This window comes from Rana temporaria, chromosome 3 (genome assembly GCF_905171775.1).
Source record: "Rana temporaria chromosome 3, aRanTem1.1, whole genome shotgun sequence".
NCBI classification, from domain to species: domain Eukaryota; kingdom Metazoa; phylum Chordata; class Amphibia; order Anura; family Ranidae; genus Rana; species Rana temporaria.
The window spans coordinates 10,504,187-10,530,246 of record NC_053491.1 but is presented as its reverse complement, the minus strand read 5'-3'; the positions used below and the strand labels follow the sequence as shown (position 1 = coordinate 10,530,246).

The window sequence follows — 26,060 nt, the reverse complement described above, 5'->3', positions numbered from 1 at the left end:
TGAACCCGATCGTTCCAGTGACGGCACAGGTGTGCGCCCCAAAGCTCAAACACAGACTACCGATCGATCACCGTGTTCATTCAGAAAGGGAAGGGGTCAGTAAATTACATATTTACCGGCCCCTTCCCGCATTCAGCCTAAAACATCCACGCAGCATCAGCCACTGGGAGAGGAGGGAAGCCAGCAGCAGTGCGGGTGAAAGGGCTACTAGGGCAATAGGGGGAATCTATGCTGCACAGGGTGATTAGGGTGTGCCTGGGCACACCCTGTGCGCACGCCTGAGGTGACGGTGACAAACAGAGCAGCTCCAGCTGGTGTCTCGGGTCCTCATTGGATAGATTGATAGCAGCACAGCCATTGGCTCTGGTTGCTGTCAATCAAAGCCAATGACACTGGAGCCAGGGGCGGGGCCGAGTCCTGCTGTCTGTGTCAATGGACGCAGCAGCAGGACTCGGGAGCGTGCCCGCACGAGTGCCCCCAGGGTCTCCGTGGGGGCACTCGAGAAGAGGAGGAGCCAGGAGTTCTGCTGAGGGACCCCAGAAGAGGAGGATTGGGGGCCCCTCTGTGCAAAACCCTTTACAACACCCTTTAACTGTCAGGGCATAATACAACTAGACTTTGTGGGACATGTGGGACATCAATTGCCGCCAGTTTCCCCCCCAGCCCGACACTTACCTTTCTCGGGTCAGCGCAATCCTCCTCCACGCTCCCTCCGCTCCCTCGATGTCTTCACCCATCCTCGATGTCCCTTCAGCCAATCAGGTTAACCGGTAACCAGACACGGTGCACCTGATTGGCTGAGACGCGGGTCAGTGTTAGGGAAGCGATTCCCTAACACAGGATGGTTTAAACAGGGAAGGCACAGCCTGTGCGCCCTCTGGTTAACCATTTGGAAGCCGATTAGAGCCTGCAGGCTCTAATCAGGAAGCCTATTGGCTCTAATCAGGCACTTCCAAAACACACCCACCGCTGTAATTCAGATGGCCGGCGCTCAACAGGGGGCCGGACACCTGAATAGTGGGCGGCAGCGGCGACTATAGTTATATTCATACAATGCATGAATCTATCTATTGTTGAGAGAGGGGGCGGCGCTCCTGCGCCCACTATCGACGCACTGCCACAGCACAGGAGTCTTATGATAGAGTAGGTTTTGTGTTATGATGGCAATTTTCAGCTACAGTAAAACCTTGGTTTGAGAGCGTTTTGCAAGACAAGAAAAATGTTTTAATACATTTTGCCTTAATATACAAGAGATGTCTTGTGTATATATATATGTATGTATTTTGGAGTGGCACTGTTTTTCGAGAGGCTTTGGTTCTGAATTGGCACTGGTTTTGGGTAGGCATTGGTTTTGGAGTGACACTGGTTCTAGAAAAGTACTGGTTTTGAAGTGGCACTGGCTTTTGAGAAGCTCTGGTTCTGGAGTGGCAATGGTTTTGGTGTGGCATTGGTTTTGGTGTGGCACTGGTTTTGGTGTGACACTGGTTTTTGAGAGGCACTGGTTCAGCAAAGTGAACAAACAAAAGAAAAATCTTCATCAAATGATTACAATGACTTTTTAAAACAACTTTTACTTAACAAAAACAGCATTATTTCGAAATAGTCCTCTAATAAGACACACAGGGCCAGATTCTCGTAGGAGCGCATATGTTTGCGGCGGCTTAACGTATCCGATTTACGTTACGCCGCCGCAACTTAGACGGGCAAGTGCTGTATTCTCAAAGCACTTGCTCCGTAAGTTGCGGCGGCGTAGCGTAAATCGGCCGGCGTAAGCCCGCCTAATTCAAATTTGGATCAGGGGGGCGTGTTTTATGTAAAACTACTGTGACCCAACGTGATTGACGTTTTTGCGGAACGGCGCATGCGCCGTCCGTGGAATTTCCCAGTGTGCATTGCTCCAAAGTACGCGGCAAGGACGTCCAGCCCCATTCACGGACGACTTACGCAAACTACGTAACTTTTTCAAATTTCGACGCGGAAACGACGGCCGTACTTAACATTGGTGCGCCGCATATACGCCTCATATAGCAGGGGCAACTATACGCCGGGAAAAGCCTAAAGTAAACGGCCTAACTTTACTGCGTCGCCCGGGCGTACGTTCGGGAATTCGCGTATCTAGCTAATTTGCATACTCGATGCGGAATTCGACGGAAGCGCCACCTAGCGGTCAACAAAAAAATGCAGTTAAGATCCGACAGCGTAAGAGACTTACGCCTGTCGGATCAAATGGATATCTATACGTAACTGATTCTAAGAATCAGGCGCATAGATGCGATGGGTCGGATTAGGACTTACGACGGCGTACATGGCGCTGCGCCATCGTAAGTCCTTTCAGAATCTGGCCCACAGTCTTTGATCTCAGCAATATGTGTAGTGAGAATTCGACTGGAGTTCAATGTCAAATTTGATTCCAATTTTAGTCCGAGTTTCCGAAATTCGGACAATGTTCGTTACGTTATTCGGAGCATTTGGTAACATTTGTTTATATTGTAATTCGGGTATTTCGAATGTATCCGAATCTCCGAATGGCACAAAAAAATTGTCAGAATATTAATTCGGAACAAAACAAACCGCACATGTTTATTTTGGAGTGGCACTGGTTTTTGAGAGGCTCTGGTTCTGGAAAGGCACTGGGTTTGGATAGACATTGGTTTTGGACAGGCTCTGGTTCTGGAGTGGAACGGGTTCTGGATAGGCATTGTTTTTGGAGAGGCACTGTTTTTTAAGAGGCTCTGGTTCTGAAGGGGCACTGGTTTCAGAGTGACACTGGTTCTGGAAAAGCACTGGTTTCGGAGTGGCACTGGCATTTGAGAGGCTCTAGTTCTGGAAAGGCACTGGTTTTGGATAGACATTGGTTTGGAAGTGACACTGATTCTGGAAAAGCAGTTGGTTTGGATAGGCACTGTTTTTTTAGAGGCTCTGGTTCTGGATAGACATTGTTTTGGAATGACATTGGTTTTGGATAGCATTGGTTTGGGTGCAGCACTGGTTTTGGAGTGGCACTGGTTTTTGAGAGGCTCTGGTTCTGGATAGACATTGTTTTGGAATGGCATTGGTTTTGGATAGCATTGGTTTGGGTGCAGCACTGTTTTTTGAGAGGCACTAGTTTTGGATAGGCACTGGTTTTGAATAGGCATTGGTTTTGGAGTGGCACTGGTTTTTGAGAGGCTTTCATTTTGGATAGGCACTGGTTTTTGATGGGCACTGGTTTTGAATAGGCATTTGTTTTGGAGTGGCACTGGTTTTTGAGAGGCTCTGGTTCTGGATAGACATTGTTTTAATGACATTGGTTTTGGATAGCATTGGTTTGGGTGCAGCACTGGTTTTGGAGTGGCACTGGTTTTTGAGAGGCTCTAGTTTTGGAGAGGCACTGGTTTTGGAGAGGCACTGGTTTTGGATAGGCACTGGTTTTGAATAGGCATTGGTTTTGGAGTGGCACTGGTTTTTGAGATGCTCTGGTTCTGCAAAAGCAGCGGTTTTGGACAGGCATTGATTTTGGATTGGGACTGGTTTTTGAGAGATTCTAGTTTTGGAGAGGCCCTGGTTTTTGGATAGGCATTGGTTTTGCATTGGCACTGTTTTTTGAGAAGCTTTGGTTCTGGAGTGGTTTTTAAGTGACACTGATTCTGGAAAAGCAGTGTTTTTTGGATAGACATTGGTTTTGGTGTGGCACTGTTTTTTGAGAGGCTCTGCTACTGGAAAGGCACTGATTTTGGATAGACATTGGTTTTAGGTAAGCACTGTTTTTTGAGAGGCTCTAGTTTTGGAGAGTCACTGGTTTTGGAGGGAACCTGGATCTGGAAAATCACTGGTTTTGGATAGACATGTGTTTTGAAGGGACACTGATACTGGAAAAGCAGTGGCTTTAGATAGGCATTGGTTTTGCGCTGGTGGACATGTGCATGACGAAAAAAAATAGTTTTGTTTTGCTTTGATTCGTTAATCTAGTTATTTCGTTTAGTTAAATTCGGTTAATTCGTTCAATCCGTTTTTAGAATTTGTTTTTGGAACTTGTATTTGGAATTTTAGAATTTTCTTAGAATTGACAGATTTTTTCAATTCGAAACGATCAAATTGATACATTTTAGAATCAGTTGAAACGAAAATGTTATATTGTTTTCCATTCGAATGCAGCAAAGTGAACAAACAAAAGAAAAATCTTCATCAAATGATTACAATGACTTTTTAACTTTTACTTAACAAAAACAGCATTATTTCTAAATGGTCCTCTAATAAGACACACGGTCTTTGATTTCAGCAATATGTGTAGTGAGAATTCGACTGGAGTTCAATGTAAAATGTAATTCCAATTTTAGTCCGAGTTTCCGAAATTCTGACAATTTTCGATACGTTATTCGGAGCATTTGGTAAAATTTGTTTATATTGTAATTCGGGTATTTCGAATGTATCCGAATCTCCGAATGGCACAAAAAAATTGTCAGAATATTAATTCGGAACAAAACAAACCGCACATGTTTATTTTGGAGTGGCACTGGTTTTTGAGAGGCTCTGGTTCTGGAAAGGCACTGGGTTTGGATAGACATTGGTTTTGGACAGGCTCTGGTTCTGGAGTGGCACTGGTTCTGGATAGGCATTGTTTTTGGAGAGGCACTGGTTTTTAAGAGGCTCTGGTTCTGAAGGGGCACTGGTTTCAGAGTGACACTGGTTCTGGAAAAGCACTGGTTTTGGAGTGGCACTGGCTTTTGAGAGGCTCTAGTTCTGGAAAGGCACTGGTTTTGGATAGACATGGGTTTGGAAGTGACACTGATTCTGGAAAAGCAGTTGGTTTAGATAGACATTGGTCTTGGAGTGGCACTGGTTTTTGAGAGGCTCTGGTTCTGAATAGACATTGGTTTTGGATAGCATTGGTTTGGGTGCAGCACTGGTTTTGGAGTGGCACTAGTTTTTGAGAGGCTCTAGTTTTGGTGAGGCACTAGTTTTGGATAGGCACTGGTTTTGAATAGGCATTGGTTTTGGAGTGGCACTGGTTTTTGAGAGGCTTTCGTTTTGGATAGGCACTGGTTTTGGATAGGCACTGGTTTTGAATAGGCATTGGTTTTGGAGTGGCACTGGTTTTTGGGAGGCTCTGGTTCTGCAAAAGCAGCGGTTTTGGACAGGCATTGATTTTGAATTGGCACTGGTTTTTGAAAGGCTCTAGTTATGGAGAGGCCCTGGTTTTTGGATAGGCATTGGTTTTGCATTGGCATTGGTTTTTGAGAGACAATGGTTTTGGATAGACATTGATTTTGCATTGGCACTGGTTTCTGAGAGTCAATGGTTTTGGATAGACATTGGTTTTGGAATGCCACTGGTTTTGGATAGGCATTGGTTATGCATTGGCACTGGTTTTGGATAGGCATTGGTTTTGCATTGCCACTGTTTTTTGAGAGGCACTGGTTTTGGATAGGCGTTGGTTTGGGAGTGCAACTGGTTTTTGAGAGGCACACAGAGAAGGCATCTTAAACTGTGCCGTTAGGCAGGACTAAGGGTTCCCTCGCACTATGCGGTGACCTGCCCTGTTCTGCACAACACAAATCCCCACTAGGGCACATAAAAAACAATTGTTCTCTATGTGTCATGTTCACACAACGCAACTCACTGCACTGCTTGTCAATCTACCATAGTTCAGCTCAGCTTTGGTGCATAAACTTTATTGACCCCCCCCTTCCATCCCTTAAAGGCATCCCAGCCCTGGCATCCAGTTAAAGGGCTATAAGTCCCAGGGGGGAAGGCGGGAAGGTCTGCCTGGTCATGTGACCACTGTGATTGGCTGTCACATGACAGGGGGCCGGACCCTGCTGGTTATTACTGGAGGCCGGAAGCTGTCTTTGATAAAGCCCACCCATTTTTTGCCACTGCACGTACGCGTTACGTGGGCGGCACGAGGTGAAAAGTGCAATTTTGTAAACACTCAAAAAAACACTAAAAATGGCTCCCATGTTTGCTTTAAAAACTTTATCAATATTTAAAGAGCAATGCTCATGATCCAGGGAACCGGCAACCAATCAGATTGTATCTGTCGTGACAATGAAGAATTTTTTTTGGGTGGTTGTTGAGGGTTATGACCCCCCCCCCCTTTGGCACTGTAAATTGTCCATATGAAGAGCAGGCCCACCTACCTACCTACCTACCTCTTGTACCGCAGAGCTGACACTTCAGGTTAATGATTTCAGGGAGTGAATGTGTTATATGGAAAAAAAAAAAACCTCCTCACTGACGGATTCTTTTCCACAGATGAGCTGCAGAAGCTTTTAATGGAGCAGATGGATTTAAGGAAAAAGCTAGAACGGGAATTTCAAAGTCTAAAAGGTATTTAGCTCACCGCAAAAAAAAAAAAAATATATACGGTATTGCTGGATCTTAAAGTGAAACTCTAGCCAATTTTTTTTTTTAAACAAATTTTTTGGAAAGAGTGGGGGGGGAGGGTTGTCTGTGCTCCCGCTGCATTGTCACAGCAGGTAAATCCCTCACTGGGGGACAATGCCCTTACTTCCTGTTGCGCCACCGGTACAGGAAGTGACAAAGGAATCTCCCCAACGGGAACACAGGAAACAATAAAAGCCCCACTCTATCCAAAAAAATAAAAAATACAACTGGGGTTGCACTTTAATAGCCGCATTCATCACACCTATGCGCACTCATACCTTTGCATTTCTTTGTTTTCCTTGCTTCCCCATTCTACACTGTCATGTGCATGTGTCATTCATTGTATGTTTGCGTGTGCGTGTTTGTATGTATGTTTGTGGATCTCTAGTTAGCCACTTGCCAGGGAGCCTACCCGATAATTATCATTATACATTGATTACAGCGATTGTCAGCTCCATCTAGTGGCCATAATGTAGAATTTTCCTGATTGGGGTACTGCATGAACTTACTACATTGTGGCCACTAGATGGAGCTAGCGGTCACAAATTAGGGTGAATATTTTGTGACAGCTGTGCGAATAATTGAGACATTTGCATGGCAGATTTTTCTTTTTTATATTGCATAGTTGTATTGGTCAATCTTGCGGAAATACTCCAAGGTTTTCTGAGTTCAGCCTAGTCATCCTCGGGCATTTCCGAGTGTTTACGAGGCTCTCCGGCGCCCCCCCTCCACCTCTGGCCGCATGCATGAATTGCATGCCATTGAAGTCAATGCGGAACAAATTATTTTCGCTTCCATTGACTTTCTATGGGGAAGCTCGCTTTGATATACGAGTGCTTTGGATTACGAGCATTCTCCTGGAACGGATTATGCTCGTAATCCGAGGTTCCACTGTATTTACCTATGCGCGCTCCAGGCTGCTTCCCCACTCCTTTCTTCAAGGGAGCGGGGTTTTTAGGTATGGAGGTGCATGGACAAGGTCATATAGTGTAGAGTAGAGTAGAGTAGGGAGCTAAGTGTAATCTGAGACCTGAGTGGAGGGAATGGACACATCCCAATTACACCCACATAAGCACAGAAACATGCACAGTATGTTTACGATGCTGCAGTTTATGAATGGACAGGAGCCGCTGTCTCCTGTCCATTCATGTTCAGTGCAGCTGAGGCTGCTGAGAAAGGGACTGGGGCAATCTGTGTCCTCGGACTCTTTCCATGTCTCAAAGGGGAGATTTCAGAGGTCTGTTTCACCTCTGAGCATAAATACTCTCCCCTTTTCAAATCCCCTCTCCCAGCATAAAGCCCCTCCTCCCCCCCCCACCAATCTCCTCTTCTAGTACTAATCATCTCCCCCAAATTTCCCCCTTCTAGTACAAATCCCTTCAATCAGTCCTACTGGCACAAATAACCCCCCCCCCCCCCCTCCTAAACCCCCTTTCCTAACGGAAATCCACTTTCCTAGTCCAAATCTTCCCCTCCCCCTCCAAACCACCCATTCAAGCACAACCCCCCAAAATCCCCACTGAGCCCAGGGCAGCCGCTCCCCTGCCCACCTTCTGTCCTGGCCCCTCCCATTCCCTCCCCCAAAGCCCTCCTATGACCCAGCAGGGTTGATTAAAAAAAAAATTGTAATAAATTTATATTTTAAAGAAAAATTGTACAAATAATAAAAATTTTTATTAAAAAACACTGACTGTCCACCCCGCATCCCCCCAAAAAAAGAAACATTGTAATACATTAATATTTTAAAGAAAAATTGTACAAGTAATAAAAAATAAAATTTAAAAACACTAACGCTGACTGCCCCACCCCCAAAAAAAGAAAGCATTGTAAAATAAAAAATAAATAAAAATATATATATAATTTTTAAAAATAATAAAAATAATAAATTGTAAAAAATAAAATTGTAAGAAAAATTCGAATAAAAAACTACTGACACAGTCCACGCCTCTTCAGTGCCCATCAGTGCTACATATTAGTGCCACTGTCATTACATAAAAAAAATAAAAAAGGATCGGTAATCGGTATCGGCGAGTACTTGAAAAAAAGGATCGGTACTTGTACTCAGTCTTAATAAAGTGGTATCGGGACAACCCTACACCATAGTATTATTGATAAGTATACACATCCAATAGGTATAATGGGGCAGATCCACAGACAGAGTACGCCGGCGTATCTCCTGATACACCGGCGTACTTTCAAATTACCCGCGTCGTATCTTTGGTTTGAATCCTCAAACCAAGACACGATGGCATCTGGGTTTGATCCGACAGGTATTCGTCCTCGTACGCCTTTCGGATCTAAGATGCAATACTTTGGTGTCCGCTGGGTGGCGTTCACGTCGTTTTCCGCGTCGGGTATGCAAATTAGCTATTTCCGTCGATCCATGAACGTACAAGCGTCCGGCGCATTTTTTTACGGCGTCTCTAGTCGGCTTTAGTATAGTTAAAGCTGGTATTTTGCGGCGTATAGTCAGACTTGCCATGTTAAGTATGGCCGTCGTTTCCGCGTCTAAATTCTAGATTTTTTTTTTTGCGTAAGTCGTCCGTGAATCGGGATGGACGTAATTCACGTCTAAGTTAAAAAAAATGACGTTGTTGCGACGTCATTTAGCGCAATGCACGGCGGGAAATTTAGAAACGGAGCATGCGCAATTCATTCGGCGCGGGGACGCGCTTCATTTAAATGAAACACGCCCCCTAATCGCCTATTTGAATTCCACCGCCAGAGATACACTACGCCGCCGTAACTTACGGCGCAAAATCTTTAAGGATTCGAAATTACGCCAGGTAAGATACGGCGGCGTAGCGTATCTCTGATACGCTGCGCCGATCTATTTTTATGTGGATCTGGCCCAATGTATCTAATAGCCCTGCCGGTGACACAGTGTTCTTGTTTCCAGCACTCCTGGATCTCCCGGTAGACCGCTCTGGCTGAGACAGTCTACCATTGGCTGAATATTTGTATGCGGATCTGGACTGATCCTACATAGATTATTCAATTATGGAATCCAGGAATTTGTTATGGATGAATTGTATGATAAATCTGCTTGTGTATATTCGAGCCCAAAAAAAAAAAAAAGAAAAGATTGTTGCTTGTTTTTGTCGAATCCTTTAGCTTGTCACCATTTATTAAGTGGTCTACCGGTAAGGATGAGTACAGGTTTGGTCCATATTGGGCCCTCTTCGCGTTTGGCGGCGCGGTATTGCCTGCCTGAAACTATGTCAGTGTGTACTAACATGGGTGATGGCCATGTTAACTTGTGACTGGGTGGTCGGGGGCAGTATTACTGTGACTCAACTCCCTATTATTACCACTTTCCCAGCTGCCGGTGTAAACCAAGCCTTACATAAGCGTTTCTATTGGAAGTTTTTTTTTTTTTCCCGCTCTTGTGGCCGCTCAACTTTTTGGATTTATCCAAATTTTTATTGCCTATGTTGTTGATGATCAGGACAGCTAGACAGAGTAAATTTCCATAGTGGGGACACTGACAGCATTAAAAATTCGAGTCCCTCATTATTTTATCCAAATCTAAACAGTTGATAATATGTAATACTAAACACTAGGAAATGTCTCATATTTTCTCCTTCAATTGTCTTTATTGAAAGTTTAGTAATAGTAGACAATTGGAGGCTGGGGCTGGGGTAGTGGGGTATCATGGTACAGGTACAAGGTTCAATTAGGGAGCACACAGTATATCTAGATAGCATATAATACCTAGTAGTGAAACCTATGGTATAGAGCAGGGATATGCAATTAACGGACCTCCAGATGTTGCAAAACTACAAATCTTATCATGCCTCTGCCTCTGGGTGTCATGCTCGTGGCTGTCAGAGCCTTGCTATGCCTCATGGGATGTGTAGTTCTGCAACAGGTGGAGGTCCGCTAATTGCATATCCCCGGTATAGAGTAAGCTATTGCAACTTACATGTCTAATCTTTTCACTTGTTGGGCATTTTAGAGTGGCGGTTTGTTCCCCCCCCCCCCCTTGGGTCTATTAAGGTATTCAGTGTGGGACAGACCACTAGCCTTGGAATCCCATTGTGTTCAGTAGAGTTGCCAGAAAATGTAGAGAGCATTTGTTCTACCTTCTTGCTAAAAGTGGAAAACCCTTTAAGTTGGGTTGCAACATTCAATCCAGGACTAGGGCCAGGGCCAGGACTGATGGAGAGGGGGCTGGTGGGGCAGCTGTCCTTTCTTACAGAGTCTTTGTGTTGGGTTGAAGAAGGGGGGTAGTAGGAGCAGCTGTCCTAGTCACTGAGTCTATGTGTTGGGTGGGGGTAGTAGGGGCAGCTGTCCTGGTCACTGAGTCTATGTGTTGGGTGGGGGTAGTAGGGGCAGCTGTCCGGGTCACTGAGTCTATGTGTTGGGTGGGGGTAGTAGGGGCAGCTGTCCGGGTCACTGAGTCTATGTGTTGGGTGGGGGTAGTAGGGGCAGCTGTCCTGGTCACTGAGTCCATGTGTTGAATGGGGGTAGTAAGGTAGTAGCCTTGGAATCCCATTGTGTTCAGTAGACTTGCCAGAAAAAGTAGAGTGCATTTGTTCTACCTTCTTGCTAAAAGTGGAAACCCCCTTTAAGTTGGGTTGCAACATTCAATCCAGGTTTCATATAATACACTGTAGGCATCCCATTATCATACATATGCAGTACACCCATATAACTATTGCTAGGACCAGGACTAATGAAGAGGGGGCAGGAGGGGCAGCTGTCCTTTCTCACAGAGTCTCTGTATTGGGTTGGAGAGGGGGGGTAGTAGGAGCAGCTGTCCTGGTCACTAATTCTATGCGTTGGATGGGAGTAGTAGGGTAGTAGCCTTGAAACCCCATTGTGTTCAGTAGAGTTGCCAGAAAAGGTAGAGCGCATTTGTTCTACTTTCTTGCTAAAAGTGGAAACCCCCTTTAAGTTGGGTTGCAACATTCAATCCAGGTTTAATATAATACACTGTAGGCATCCCATTATCATACATATGCAATACACCCATATTACTATTGCTAGGACCAGGACTAATGGAGAGGGGGCAGGAGGGACAGCTGTCCTTTCTCACAGAGTCTTTGTGTTGGGTTGGAGGGGGGTAGTAGGGGCAGCTGTACTCATCACTGAGTCTATGTGTTAGGTGGGGGTAGTAGGGGCAGCTGTCCTGGGCTCAAAGTCTTTATGTTGGATGAAGGGGGCAGTAGAGGTAGCTGTCCTGGTTGCAGTGTATTTGTGTTGGGGGAGGGGGCAGTAGAGGAAGCTATCCTTGGCACAGAGTCTTTGTCTTGGGGGGGGGGCACTTGGAGCAGCTATCCTAGGCACAGAGTTTTTGCATTGGGGGAAGGGAACAGAGGGGGTAACTGTCTTGGCCACAGAGTCTTTATGTTGGGGGGGAGGGGGCAATAGGGGTAGCTGTCCTGAGTGTAGAGTCTTTGTGCTGGGGGGTTCAGTAGGGGCAGCTGTCCTGGGTGCAGTGTGTTTATGTTGGGGGAGGGGGCAGTATGGGCAGCTATCCTTGGCACAGTCTTCGTCTTGGGGGGGCACTTGGGGCAGCTGTCCTAGGCACAGAGTTTTTGCATTGGGGAAGGGGACAGTAGGGGCAGCTGTCTTGGTCGTAGAGTCTTTGTCTTTGGGAGAGGAGGGCAGGGAGGGCAGCTGTCCTGGGTGCAGAGTCTTTGTGTTGGGGGGGGGGTTACGGCAAAGCAGCAGCTGTCAGAGTACATTTAACAGAACTGAGAGCCTGCTCTCACCCCTTCCATTCTTTATTGACATGCCCTGTTGCCTAGTGGGGCTTCCTTATCTGAGAGAAAGACCCCGAGCAGAGAAGAAGTGATGTCTGCAGGGGTGAGGTCCATTGTCTGCACCAGTGGCATACTTAGGGGGGTGAAGGGGTGTGGCTTGCACCAGGCACTGGCCTTCTAGGGGTTCCAGCTGGCCACCCAACAATTTTTGTTTTTGCTGCACCTCGCAATGGTCAGACAGAAGTGGCTCTTTAATTAGGCAAATTAGGTGGTCGCCTAGGGCCTCGCGGCCGCCTAAATTGTCTCTGCTCAAACACTGTGTGCTAGATCCATGCAACTTTCTGCAGCCATTTTTATTCACACATTATGGGCATGAGTGGGGCCCCTGTGCAGGCCCGGATTTCCCACAAGGCCACAGAGGCCAGGCCTCGGGGCGGCAGCGACATGGAGTCCCCTGTCTCCTGTCCCTGCTGCCGATGTACACAGTGAGAGGGGTGAGTTGTGCTCTTCCCATCTCAGCTGTGACAGGAGTTCTAGCACAGTGCTAGGACTCCTGTTTTTGGAGGTGACAGGGTCAATAAAGAGAACCTGTCACCTCCAATTGCTATCACACAGGTGATGATTTTCTCCTGTGTAATAGCAATAAAGTTAAGTGAAAGAAAAATGGTTAAAAAGTAAAGAATAAAAAAAAATATAAAAAATAATAAGAAAATTATACAAAAAAAAGTAAACGACAAGCTACAAATAAAAAAAAAAAAAGTAAAAAAAAAAAAACATTTGGACTAACCGTGCCGCCCCTGCCATCTGGTTGCCATTCCCTGTTGATTTGGGGGGGGGGGTGGTTTGGTTGGCGGGGAGGGGGTTCATTGCGGAACCTGGCCTTGGGGCGGCAGGGAGAGCAAATCTGGCCCTGCCCCTGTGTCTACGTTTTTTGCTTAAGGCCTCACAAAGCCTAGAGCCGCCTCTGGTACCAGTATCAGGAATCTCAACAGCAGAAGACAATTGAGGGGAGTGTCACAGTTTGGCATCTTTGCTTTGGGCACTGGTTGACCTTCTCCCGCTGCAGTATCTTTGTAACACAAAGATGTCACCCGCCGAGAACAGATTAGAAATACAAGGGAATACATGATCAGATATCCATCGTACATCCCCCCCCCCCCCTGGCTTCCACAGGCAGCACAGTACCACGTTGCTCTTGTTACAACAATAGTTCTTTAGGCAAAAGGAAAGTAATTAATTTGGAGTTAAAATGCAGAAACTGTGAAGTCAAAGCCTTTGCATTAGGTCTCCAGTGGCCTGTTCCCAATCACACATTGACGTCCCATGCTAATACCATAGGCGAGATTAACACGAGGGCCATGATTATTGTCTTCACAAAGTCACTGCATGAGGCTTGGCCCCGTAGGAGCTTGTGTTGGCTGCTTGGGGGGGTAGTCAGGTCATGACTGTACCGGCGAATGTCACCCATTTCACTGATGTCTTTCACCCCGTAAAGTCGATATTTGTGTCTGTTAAGCTGATTTCCTGCCTCTCTTCCCAGACAATTTCCAAGACCAGATGAAGAGGGAGTTGGCCTACAGAGAGGAGATGGTCCAGCAGCTGCAGATTGTGAGAGGTAAGCCGGTTCCACCGTCATCGGAGGCTGTTTTTACAATCAGCTCCTTCGTCTTAGGTTTAAATGTAAGGTAATTTAACAATTATTTTTTTCTTATTTAATATCCTCTGATTAGCCTAAACATAGCAAACAAGCCTCGCTTGGGCCTTGCAGGCACCATTACCAAACAGTGATTGAACTCCTCTGCACACTAATTTGCATGGGTTTCTAAATTAAAAATCGAGGCGTAAAATTACCTGCGTGTTAATGCCTGCGATTGTGTTTAATTCTGCTCGTATCCATCTGCCTCCCAGCACAAAATCACAGGCAGTGTCCTTACTGTAACTCACTTCTAACAAACTGCGCTGCATTGTCTCGCTGAGTAGTCTGCAGTTAACTCAGTCTCTTCCGTGGTGGCTTCCTCCGCGCCTTCCTGGTTGTACTTAGAATTGGCGCCTTCTATTCTTATTTAGTCTAAAAGACATTAAGACGAGTTAATCACAAATGGTTGTCGTTAGTGGCGTCCTCTGCTCCTTCATGGCTGGATTTCGAATTGGTGCCATTTATTGTATGCAGTCTGAATTATATTAAGACAAGTTAATACCAAATGGTTGTCCATTGTGGCACCCTCCATGCCTTCATTGTTGGATTTAGAATTAGTACCTTTATTTGTATGTGGACTGAATTTTATCAAGACGAGTCATAAGCAAATGGTTGTCCATAGTGGCGTCCTCTGTGCCTTCATGGCTGGATTTAGAGTTGGCACCTTTTAGTCAATTGATTACAAATGCCCTGGGGTGGTAATCAGACACCCTAAGTAAAAAAAAGTGCCACATCCTAGTAATAGCTTGGATTTGGAAAATTGAAAAATTTACTTTATAGACACATATAAAATTGAAACAAATTTTAATAATTCACATGAATATCATATTTTGAAAGAACATTCTTCAATTAGTAGCTCCTGAAGAAGCGACATTTTGGTCGCGAAACATGTTGAGCCATTTTTAATTCTTCAAGACCCTTTGGAGATACCCTTTACTCAGCGTGGGCCTTTTTTCTGCATATAGCCCCACAGCAAGGTCACATTGTATATATATTGAGTATCTTCTCTGGGATAAGCCATCTGGCCTTCTTTATCTTTTGTATTTCGAATTGTATCATCTGTATACCATATGATATTCATGTGAATTATTAACATTTGTTTAAATTTATATGTGCCTATAAAGTCAATTTTTCTATTTTCAAAAATCCAATTTATTGTATGTAGGCTGAATTGTATTCAGATGAGTTCATCATAAATGGTTGTCCATGGCGGCATCCTTCGTGCTTTCCTGGTGGTTCTTAGAATTTACAACGTTTATTGTGTGAAGTCTGAATTGTATCAAGACGGGTCAATCACAATTGGTTGTCCAAAGCAGTGTCCTCCATGCCTTCCTGGTTGTACTTAGAATGGTCAAATTTTATTATAGCCTAAATGATATCAAGGCTAATCAATGACAACTGGTTGTCAATGGCGGCATCTTCGGCATCTTCTCCATGGATGGATTAAGAATTGGTGCCTTTTATTGTATGTAGGCTGAATTATATCAAGATGAGTTAATCACAAACTGTTGTCCATAGGGACATCCATTGTGCTTTCCTGTTTGTAATTTGAGACTGTTATTATATGTAGTCTGAATTATATTGAGGCTAGTCAATGACAACAGGTTGCCAATGGCAGCGTGCCCTGCACCTTCATGGCTAGATTTAGATATGTAGTTTGAATTATATTAAGACAAGTTAATACCATATGGTTGTCCATTGTGGAACCCTCCATGCCTTCATTGTTGGATGTATTATTGGTGCCTTTATTTGTATGTGGACTGAATTGTATCAAGACGAGTCATAAGGAAATGGTTGTCCATAGTGACATCCTCTGTGCTTTCATGGCTGGATTTAGAGTTGGCGCCTTTTTGTTGTAAATAGCCTGAATTGTATCTAGATGGGAAAATAACAGCTGGTTGACCATATCGGTGTCCTCCATGCCTTTCTGGTTGTACATAGAATTGTTGACTTTTATTATAGCCTGAATTATATCAAGGCTAGTCAATTACAATTGATTGTCAATGGCAGCATCCTCTGCACCTTTGTGTCTGGCTTTAGAATTGGTGCCTTTTTTATTGTATGTAGACAAGTCAATAACAGCTGGTTGTCAATAGCAGCATCCTCCGTACCTTCATTAATGCTTTTAGAATTGGTTCCTTTTATTGTATGTAGTCTGAATTATATGAAGACAAGTCAATAACAGCTGGTTGTCCATAGCGGCATCCTCCATACCTTCATTTATGCTTTTAGAATTGGCGCCTTTTATTGTATGTAGTCTAAATTATATCAAGACGAGTCAATATCAACTAGTCATCCATAGCAGCATCCTCTATGCCTCCATGGCTGGATTTTAGAAGCAGCATCCTCTATGCCTCCATGGCTGGATTTCAGAATCGGCGCCTTTCATTGTATGAAGTCTGATTTGTATCAAGACGAGTCAATAACAGCAGGTTGTCCATATCGGCATCCTCTGTGCCTTCATGGTTGGATTTAGAATTTCCACATTTCATTCTATGTAGTCTGGATTAAGACGAGACATTTAAAAATGGTTGCCCATAGCAGCATCCTCCGTGCCTTCATGGTTGGATTTAGAATCGGCACCTTTTATTGATGTATGTAGTCTGAATTATATCAAGATGAGTCAATGACTAGCTGAGCCTTCAATGCAATATTAGGAAGGAATCGTTATAAATCTGGTTGGAAATTGACTGATATTTGATAATCTTTGTATAAAAAGAAATCAGCCTCATTTTTCCTATTGGGTAAAGCTCCTAGACGACTCATTGGACTTTAAGAAACCAATATGTAAAACATTATTAATATATTTGCCATACATATATATATATATATATATATATAGTGCCAACAGTTTGTACAGTGCGCTACAAAATAAAGGCAGTACAGTTACAATACAATTCAATACAACAGGGTTCAAAGGGCACTGTTTGTGAAAGCTTACAATCTAAAAGGGCAGGTCAAGTGGTACAAAAGTAATAACTGTAGGAGGGGATGAGTTGATGAAGAAAGGAAAAGTTCAGTTTGTAGATGGAGGTGGCTTAGGCTTCTCCGAAGAGAAGGGTTTTTTGGCTAAAAGTGGACAGAGTACCCTAGGGAGTTCCAAAGGGTGGGAGAAGTTCTGGGGAAGTTCTGGAGGTAAACATGGAAGGAGGTGACAAAGGGGGGCCAGAAAGCATAGAGGTTGCTCAGGGAAATATGATTTGATGCCTACTTTTGAGATATCTCAGTTTGCTAGCCTCCGACCTTGCGCCATATAAGTTTAGCTGGCAGGAACTGCAAGGATTTATTTATTAACTCTTCTTAGGTTTCATAATTCATGGGTTCTACATGTCACGCTACACTAATGTACATTCTGTAGACAATGAAACATTTCGTTTGGAATTTAGTTTTCGTCCAAAAAAATAAAATTATTTAGTTACTTCCGAAATTCATTTTTATTTGTTTTGTTTACGTTAAAAAATGCATTTGTCTGAAAATCCGAATGAATTAAGGTCGAATCTGTCAATTGAAGGCTTATGGTGTCCGTCAGATGTTCTAAGAAGAAGCAGCTAAACTGTACGACGCCGCGATCGTACATTTCCGGTCGAATGTTCCGCTCACAAGCTATAGTAGAATGCTAATGTATGACACTAGTAATAATTATATTTTATTAATTATTATTACTAGTCAACCAACATTAGAATTCTTCTATAGCCTATGGGCGGAGCATTTGACCATAAATGTCCACTCGCGGCGATAGTATGTTTTTAGCTTCTTCGTCGAATCTTCATGTCTTTATTAAGTTTTCTCTCTGTTGAATTTTTTCTCTCTATGTCGAATCTTTTCTCTCTATGTCAAATCTTTTCTCTCTGTTGAATCTTTTCTCTCTATGTCGAAACTTTTCTATGTCGAATCTTTTCTCTCTATGTCAAATCTTTTCTCTCTATGTCGAATCTTTTCTCTCTATGTCAAATCTTTTCTCTCTATGTCAAATCTTTTCTCTCTATGTCAAATATTTTCTCTCTATGTCAAATCTTTTCCCTCTGTCAAATCTTTTCCCTCTGTCAAATCTTTTCTCTCTGTCAAATCTTTTTTCTCTATGTCAAATCTTTTTTCTCTATGTCAAATCTTTTCTCTCTATGTCAAATCTTTTCTCTCTGTTGAATCTTTTCTCTCTGTTGAATCTTTTCTCTCTATGTCAAATCTTTTCTATGTCGAATCTTTTATATGTCGAATCTTTTCTATGTCGAATCTTTTCTCTCTATGTCGAATCTTTTCTCTCTATGTCGAATCTTTTCTCTCTATGTCAAATCTTTTCTCTCTATGTCAAATATTTTCTCTCTATGTCAAATCTTTTCTCTCTGTCAAATCTTTTCCCTCTGTCAAATCTTTTCTCTCTGTCAAATCTTTTTTCTCTATGTCAAATCTTTTTTCTCTATGTCAAATCTTTTCTCTCTATGTCAAATCTTTTCTCTCTGTTGAATCTTTTCTCTCTGTTGAATCTTTTCTCTCTATGTCAAATCTTTTCTATGTCGAATCTTTTCTATGTCGAATCTTTTCTATGTCGAATCTTTTCTCTCTATGTCGAATCTTTTCACTCTATGTCAAATCTTTTCTCTCTATGTCAAATATTTTCTCTCTATGTCAAATATTTTCTCTCTATAATGTCAAACCTTTTCTCTCTATGTCGAATCTTTTTTCTCTATGTCAAACCTTTTCTCTCTATGTCGAATCTTTGCTCTCTATGTCGAATAACCTCAGACTAATAGAGTTAGGTTAGGCACATTCAACCGCAGATTCGATAGACACAGATCTCTATTGCCACCGTCATGTCGAATCTTCTATCTGTATTGAACTGTTGTCGCAACGAATCGAAAATAAAGCATTTTTTATGACAAATATTTTGGATTTCGGACTCTGCGCATTTGTTATTGTTTGTTAAAAAACAAACTGCGAAAATCCCCGAAAATTCGGACGAAATGTCTAATATTCTGTTGTAATACCTCAGCAATTGTGTTGGCTTCTTGTAGTACTGGTTGACATCCTTTGTAGTGATGCCTTTATTTTATAATGTATATTCTTCTGTAGTGTAGATTATTTCTCAATAAACTATTATTGGTTGGGGGGGGAAGCCATTGTTTGGTTATGTTACCCAATTAATGGGTAAGAAGGATGACTGTGTTCTGGAGGAGATTGGTGGGATTGGAAACACGTCTGGTGAGGAAAGGGTTGAGCCTGTCATTGAGCACGAGAAGCTAACGTCTCGTTTTTTTTTTCTTCCCCAGACACCCTGTGTAATGAACTGGATCAGGAGAGGAAAGCACGCTATGCCATCCAGCAGAAATTAAAAGGTATTAACAAAGGAGACAGGAGAAAAGTGTGTCACAGAGCAATTTAAAGTGTATAAAAACTGTGCATACAGAACGAGTGGGACTCCATAGACACGGAGAACGTACGGGGAGCATTGGTGTTTTATAGAAAGTCATTGTACGGAGAAGGAAATTAGGAAATTCGAGGCACACAGATAAGAGAGGGACAATGTTTGTTGAGCACACAGTGGAAGGTGAACGTGAAATTCAATTCAAACACTAAAGTCATTATACAGGAAGAAGGTCAGTGAAATCTCCCGAAAATTCACTGATTTTCCCATTCCAAATGACCCAGCCTCCTTCCTATTGCTCCATTTTTTTCATCCCTATTAAACTTACAAGAAATCCATTCTTGGCCGCCCATGGAATGCAGGCAAATCCTGTATTACCTTTGAAATGGAGAGGCACCCATATTTGGCTACATAAAGCAGCAGATATTATGGAATAAGACATTGTTCTCTCCCAAAACAGTCATGGCACACACCAAAATACTGTATATTTATTGAACTGATCCTGTGTCCTTGCAAGTTGGTAAAGCCCTTCTTCACGGAGATCCTTGATCTATTGAACGGCACCCTAGTGCCCACCTGATTGAGCCCACACCTCCACCACTCCATTCACCACCCGCTCCACACCATGCCCCATCACCGCCTTTCCCAGGGCCGATCCTAGGGTCACAGGCGCCTGGGTGCAGAAATATTTCTGGCGCCCCCACATGGGCGTGGTCATTTTTACTAACTCCTCCCCTTTACAAATGTTTCTATGGCAATGACTCAACCACAGAGATGCTCCCCCACAAAGTCTTCGTGGGATCCTTACATGATCTCTTAACAATAAACAAAATACAGGAAGAGAAGCAGAGTACTTTATTGGGAACTGGAGGGAGGGCCTCTCTGATGGACACAGAGAGGGCTTCTGTTAGAGAGTCTGTTAGAAAGAGCCCCCAGACATACTACAGACATGATACAGGAGATGGTCAGAGACTGCAGACATAGTACAGGAGATGATCAGAGACTGCAGACATAGTACAGGAGATGGTCAGAGACTGCAGACATAGTACAGGAGATGATCAGAGACTGCAGACATAGTACAGGATACGGTCAGAGACTGCAGACATAGTACAGGAGATGGTCAGAGACACATCAGTTCTGGACGAACACACACCTATGCTCAGAACACTAGTTCTGGATGGACACAAACAAGGAGAGAAGGAGGGAGGGGAGAACTCTGCCACTTCGGCGCCCCCACCTCTGCAGGCGCCTGGGTGCAAAGCACCCTGTGCACCCTGCCTAGGATCGGCCCTGGCCTCTCCCTTTGCTCTTCCCTCTGCTTACCTTTCTTCCTTACCCACTTATACTGCCCTCCCTCCCATACCACCCTTTCTCCCCCTGCCTCCTTCCAATCCTGCCTCCCCTTAGAATGGAGTTACCCCCCATTATTCTTATGGCTACATAGAGTCAAAGATATTAGTCAAATCGAACACTTCATTCTCTCCTCCCAAAACAGGCATGACACATAACAAAATATGTGGTTTTATTGGAGTGATTCTATGTTCACGGTAGCTGGTAAAGCCTTTCTTCATGGAGATACCTAATTCATTGCACCTCACCTTAGTGCCCACCTGATCCATTGCACCTCACCCTAGTACCCACCCGATCCATTGCACCTCACCCTAGTGACCACCCGATCTATTGTACCTCAGCCTAGTGTCCATCTGATCCATTGCACCTCACCCCAGTGCTCACCTGATCCATTGCACCTCAGCCTAGTGCCCACCTGATCCATTGCACCTCACCCTAGTGCCGTACAGATCCATTGCACCTTACCCTAGTGCCGTACAGATCCATTGCACCTCACCCTAGTGCCCACCTGATCCTTTGCACCTCACCCTAGTGCCCACCTGATCCATTGCACCTCATCCCAGTACTCACCTGATCAATTGCTCCTTGGCCTAGTGCACGTCAGCCCAGTGCTCATCTGCTCCATTGCACCTCACCCTAGTACTCACCACCTTCTTCATCTCACCCCAGTGCCCACCTGATCTATTGCACCTCGGCCTAGTGCCCACCTGATCCATTGCACCTCAGCCTAGTGCCCACCCGATCCATTGCACCTCACCTCAGTGCTCATTTGATCCATTGCACCTCAGACTAGTGCCCACCTGATCCATTGCACATCACCCCAGTGCTCATCTGCTCCATTGCACCTCACCCTAGTGCCCATCCGATCCATTGCACCTCACCTCAGTGCTCATGTGCTCCATTGCACCTCGGCCTAGTGCCCACCCGATCCATTGCACCTTAGCCTAGTGCCCACCTGATCCATTGCACCTCACCCTAGTACTCACCACCTGCTCTATCTTCTACACATCCTGCCCTGTCACCACCTCTCCCCTTGGTCTTACCTCTGCTTACCTTTCTCCTCCACTGCCATCATACCACCCTTCCCTCCATGCCCCTCTTCCTCCCCCTTTCTCCCTCCAATTAATGTATCGTCTCCCCCCCAACATCCACTCTGATATCCCTGAATGACCCCCCTTCCAGCTCACCACTTTCTATGTTCCCTTTTCACACCATCGCCCCTCCCCACCTAGATTCAGAATTTTGCTTCCCTTCCCTCTACTCGATGGGCACAGGGTATTGCAATGCCATAACAGCTTCATGGAAGTATTAGCTTGTTTCATATTGTATCCTATGCCAATATACCCGCTCTGAGTCTCAATAAATATCGGATGAAATATCGGATGAGATGGTTCAGCAGCTCGGCCCTTCCGCCACTCGTCTTCAGTGATTGGCTGCCTGCCTGTGTACATGTTGTGTAGATCCGGCCGGCGTCGGTGCCGCCCAGGGCTGGACTGGGACAGAAATTTGGCCCTGGACTTCATCCAGACTGGCCCACTTTGACAGGTCTTTCCCATGGCGGCCGGACAACTCCCGCACCCCCAGCCACCCAAGCCCCCTCTCCCCCTTCACTAGCCACTAGCCGTTCTATTTATTAGAGTAGAACGGCTGGTACTCTTATAGGCAGTACCAGTGGGGAAGCTAGACATTATTTCACCCGGGGCAAAGAATCAGTTCGGTGCCCCCCTTTATAGGACAAGATTAGGCAGAAGGGAGAAACCCCCAGGCCATAGCTGTTGAGTCAGCTGTCTGTCCCCTCCCCCAAGCTCCTCTGTCGTCCCCCCTGCTCCTCCCCCTGCTTCTTTGTCCCCCCCCCCAGGTGAGCGCTGCGGGGAGGGAGAGACAGAGGAGCTGAGGTGGGTGGCGGTCCACTGTCACTAAAGCCGGCCCACTGAGCCATCGGCCCACCGGGAAACTCCCTGTAGTCCCAATGGCCAGTCCATCCCTGGTGCCGCCTATCCAGTGCAGTCAGCGGCCGAGCCACTGTAAAGATATTATATTGCATGGGTGACCTTAAAAAGATGCCCGCCCCTGAAAAAAGTTTTGGGGACGCCCATGCCCCTGCTCTAGGGTTGGAAGGTTGAGAAAGGCGGTAGATGTCCAATATCATGAATGATGTAAAGCGCTGCGCAAACTGTTGGCGCTATATAAATCCTGTATAATAATAATATAATAATAATAAATGTATGTCAAGCAGTGCCTGAACTCTATATGAACTCTAACCTTGTCCATGTGTTCTCTTTCAAGATGCCGACACCAAGAGCCTGCACAGAGAACTCTTCCTTCAGACCTCCAGTCCGGCCCCGCTGAGCTACATCTGGGCACCACGAAAGCTGATGTACCCTCCAGCCCCCTGAGGAAGACAGGGAATGATCTCCGCACAAACCAAGCCATTCCCGGCCTCCATGTGAAAGACAACCCGCGCGAGACCCGCAAACAGGCTGGGGGGAAGCCTCCCTCCCTGAGACGATGGGCCAACCTGTAAATATTGTACAGTAAACAGCAGGACGTCTGTGCACTGAGGAATCTGAGCCAGGAATGATCCCCCAGATCAACCATGTATTATAAGGCGTTGTGTATAAAAAGGACACATATATATAATATAAATATATATAAATATATATATAAATGACTCTTGCAAAAAAAAAAAAGAAAAAAAAAAAAAAGTTCAATGTATTAATTGTTTTAAATCCTATTCCGTATGTTCCCACCGAACATCAGTAGTAGCCGACAAGAGGGGTGCTTCTCCGGCACCGGAAGACGTGTGACACTAGAGGGGGGTCCTTGGTGGTAGAGTGGCCACGTGCAATGGATATCTATGTACTGTGATTCTTATTAAAAGCAGTATTTTTTTAAGTTATTGGGATTATTTTCTATATTTGTTTGGTTTTACCATCTTTTGTATTTTGGATGATGTAATAAGAGCACTTTAAGGAGAAATCCGCCAACTTGTGTACAAAAACAGAAACTCCATTTGTTCTAAAGGTAAAAAAAACAAGCAAAAAAACTGTATAAGTGAATTTTGTTCTTAAATAAATGAAACTTGCTGCATATGCGTTCTTTGTACTCGGGGTGGTAGAATGGTGATCTACTCACAGATTTTTCTTTTCAGCACAGATGGACCCCCCCCCCCTTCAGCACAGACCCCCCATTCTGCAGAGACCCCTTCATTCAGCACAGATGGACCCCCCTTCAGCACAGACCCACCCATTCTGCACAGACCCCTCCATTCAGCACAGATGAACCCCCCCTTTAGCACAGACCCCCCATTCTGCACAGACCCCTCCATTCAGCACAGATGGACCCCCCTTCCTTCAGCACAGACCCCTCCATTCAGCACAGACCCCCTTCAGCACAGATGGACCCCCTTTAAGCACAGACCCCCTCTTCAACACAGATGGAGCCCCCCTTCAGCACATACCCCCTTCAGCACAGATGGACCCCCTCTTCAGCACATACCTCCCCTTCAGTACAGACCCCCCTTCAGCACATATGGTCCCCCCATTCAGCACAAACCCCTCCTTCAGCAGACGGACCCCCCCTCCCCCCATCCCATTCAGTACCTCAGGCCAGCCATCAGCGTAGCACAGGCAGCAGTTTCCCTCCCCCTGTGTACACATAAACACTGGAGGGGGAGGCGGCTTCACTCTGCTCGCTGTGCCTGTGTGACATCCGGCCCAGGACTACTCAAACAGCCCGCGGCCGTAAGAATCTTCAACACCTTCTGGATTTTCCAGGGGGGGGTCAATTGCCCCCTCCTTGCCCTATGGAGCGGACGCCCATGGTAACTTTCTGATTATATTTCTTTCTGAGTTTATATTTTGAGGTTTAACCCTTCTGAAGCCTCAAATGGAGGGAGGTTACCGCTCCAGATGAATGCAATAGGCAATCAATGTCCTCTCAGAAACCGTGGGTGCTGGCAATGCACGAAGCAAAAATAGGAGGAAAAATATATGGACAGCCGCACACCAAAAAAACCTTGTAAGGTTGCCTTTAATGGTGAAAAAGGATAAAAGCACTACAAAACACAGCAGACATTGGGATTGTTTATCTAATGCATTTCCCCTTCCCCTAGTGCTTAGTCATAGCTGCTATGACTAAGCACGAGATCTTAGTGCGAAACGCGTTAACTGTACATCCCACTGTCTGCTGTGTTTTGTAGTGCTTTTATCCTTTTTCACCGTTAAAGGTAACCTTACAAGTTTTTTTTTTGGTGTGCGGCTGTCCATATATTTTTCCTCCTATTTTTCCTTCTGAAGCCTCCATACTAATCTCTTCTGCCAGCTGGGCACTTTTGCAACGGTCTCCAAACTGTGGCCCGTAGGCTGGATACGGCCCTTTGCTTGGATTTATCCTGCCCTTAAGGCACTATTTCTGCCACTGACACCAATGATAAGGCACCATTTCTTCTACTGACCAGCGGCGGTCCGTCCATAGAGGGCGCTGGAGCGCCGCCCCCTCTGGCTCCGCACCGCCACTGAAAATAACATACATTCATGCATTGCATGAATGTATGTTATTGTTGCCAGCTGCCGCTGGTCTATTCAGGTGGCCGGAAATTGAGCGCCGACCACCTGAATAACGGCAGCTGGTTGGCTGTGCAGAAGTGCCTATCAGAGCCAGCGGCTCTGATAGGCTTTCCGAGTACAGCCCTCGTCTCCCGGATGTCTTATCCAGGGAATGTACGGAGTGCGTTCCTTGGATAAGACTGACGGCCGTCTCAACCAATCAGGTTCCCCGATTCTGGTTATCGGTAACCTGATTGGCTGAAGCGTCACCAAGGCGGTAGAAGACATCGAGGGATGTGGAAGGATTAAGGTAAGTGCATTTTACAGGGCACAGAAGCATCAATGGGCACAGTAGTGACAATGGGCACAGTGACATACACAGTGGCAACAATGGGCACAGTAGTGACAATGGGCACAGTGGCATCAATAGGCACAGTGGCATCAATGGGCACAGTGGCGACAATTAAAGGGCACAGTGGTGACAATTGGCACAGTGGCGACAATTGAGGGGCATAGTGGTGATGGTGTTTGATGGTATGGCACAGTGACTGCGTTTGATGGCATGGCACAGTGACTGCGTTTGGCATGGCACAGTGACTGCGTTTGATGGCATGGCAGAGTGACTGCGTTTGATGGCATGGCACAGTGACTGCGTTTGATGGCATGGCACAGTGACTGCGTTTGATTGGCATGGCACAGTGGTGCGAATTGATGGCATAGTGACTGCATTTCATGGCATGGCACAGTGGTGATAATTGATGCCACAGTGGCTGCGTTTGATGGCATGGCACAGTGACTGCATTTGATGGCATGACACAGTGGTGACAATTGATGGCACAGTGGCTGCATTTGATGGGCACAGTGGCTGCGTTTGTCATGGCATTTGATGGCATGGCACATTGGCTGCGTTTGATGACATGGTACAGTTGCGACAATTGATGGCACAGTGGCCCCGTTTGATGGCATGGCACAGTGGCGACAATTAATGGCACAGTGGCGACAATTGATGGGCACAGTGGCGATTTTTTTTT

At 45.2% G+C, this 26,060-nt stretch overlaps 1 protein-coding gene across 2 annotated transcripts in view; it reads left to right on the top strand.

Moving 5' to 3' along the window:
- Positions 1-23,572, top strand: part of SKOR1 (SKI family transcriptional corepressor 1) — a 78,404-nt gene extending 54,832 nt beyond the window's left edge. Inside the window, exons 6-9 of one of the 2 annotated variants that reach the window (XM_040342239.1) lie at positions 6,235-6,309; positions 13,618-13,692; positions 19,038-19,103; positions 22,769-23,572. In XM_040342239.1, the coding sequence (XP_040198173.1) occupies positions 6,235-6,309; positions 13,618-13,692; positions 19,038-19,103; positions 22,769-22,878 (326 nt within the window). In that variant the 3' untranslated portion in view covers positions 22,879-23,572. The remainder of the gene's footprint in view (positions 1-6,234; positions 6,310-13,617; positions 13,693-19,037; positions 19,104-22,768) is intronic. The other variant, XM_040342240.1, reaches the window with a different exon arrangement.
- Positions 23,573-26,060: the final 2,488 nt, after the last annotated feature.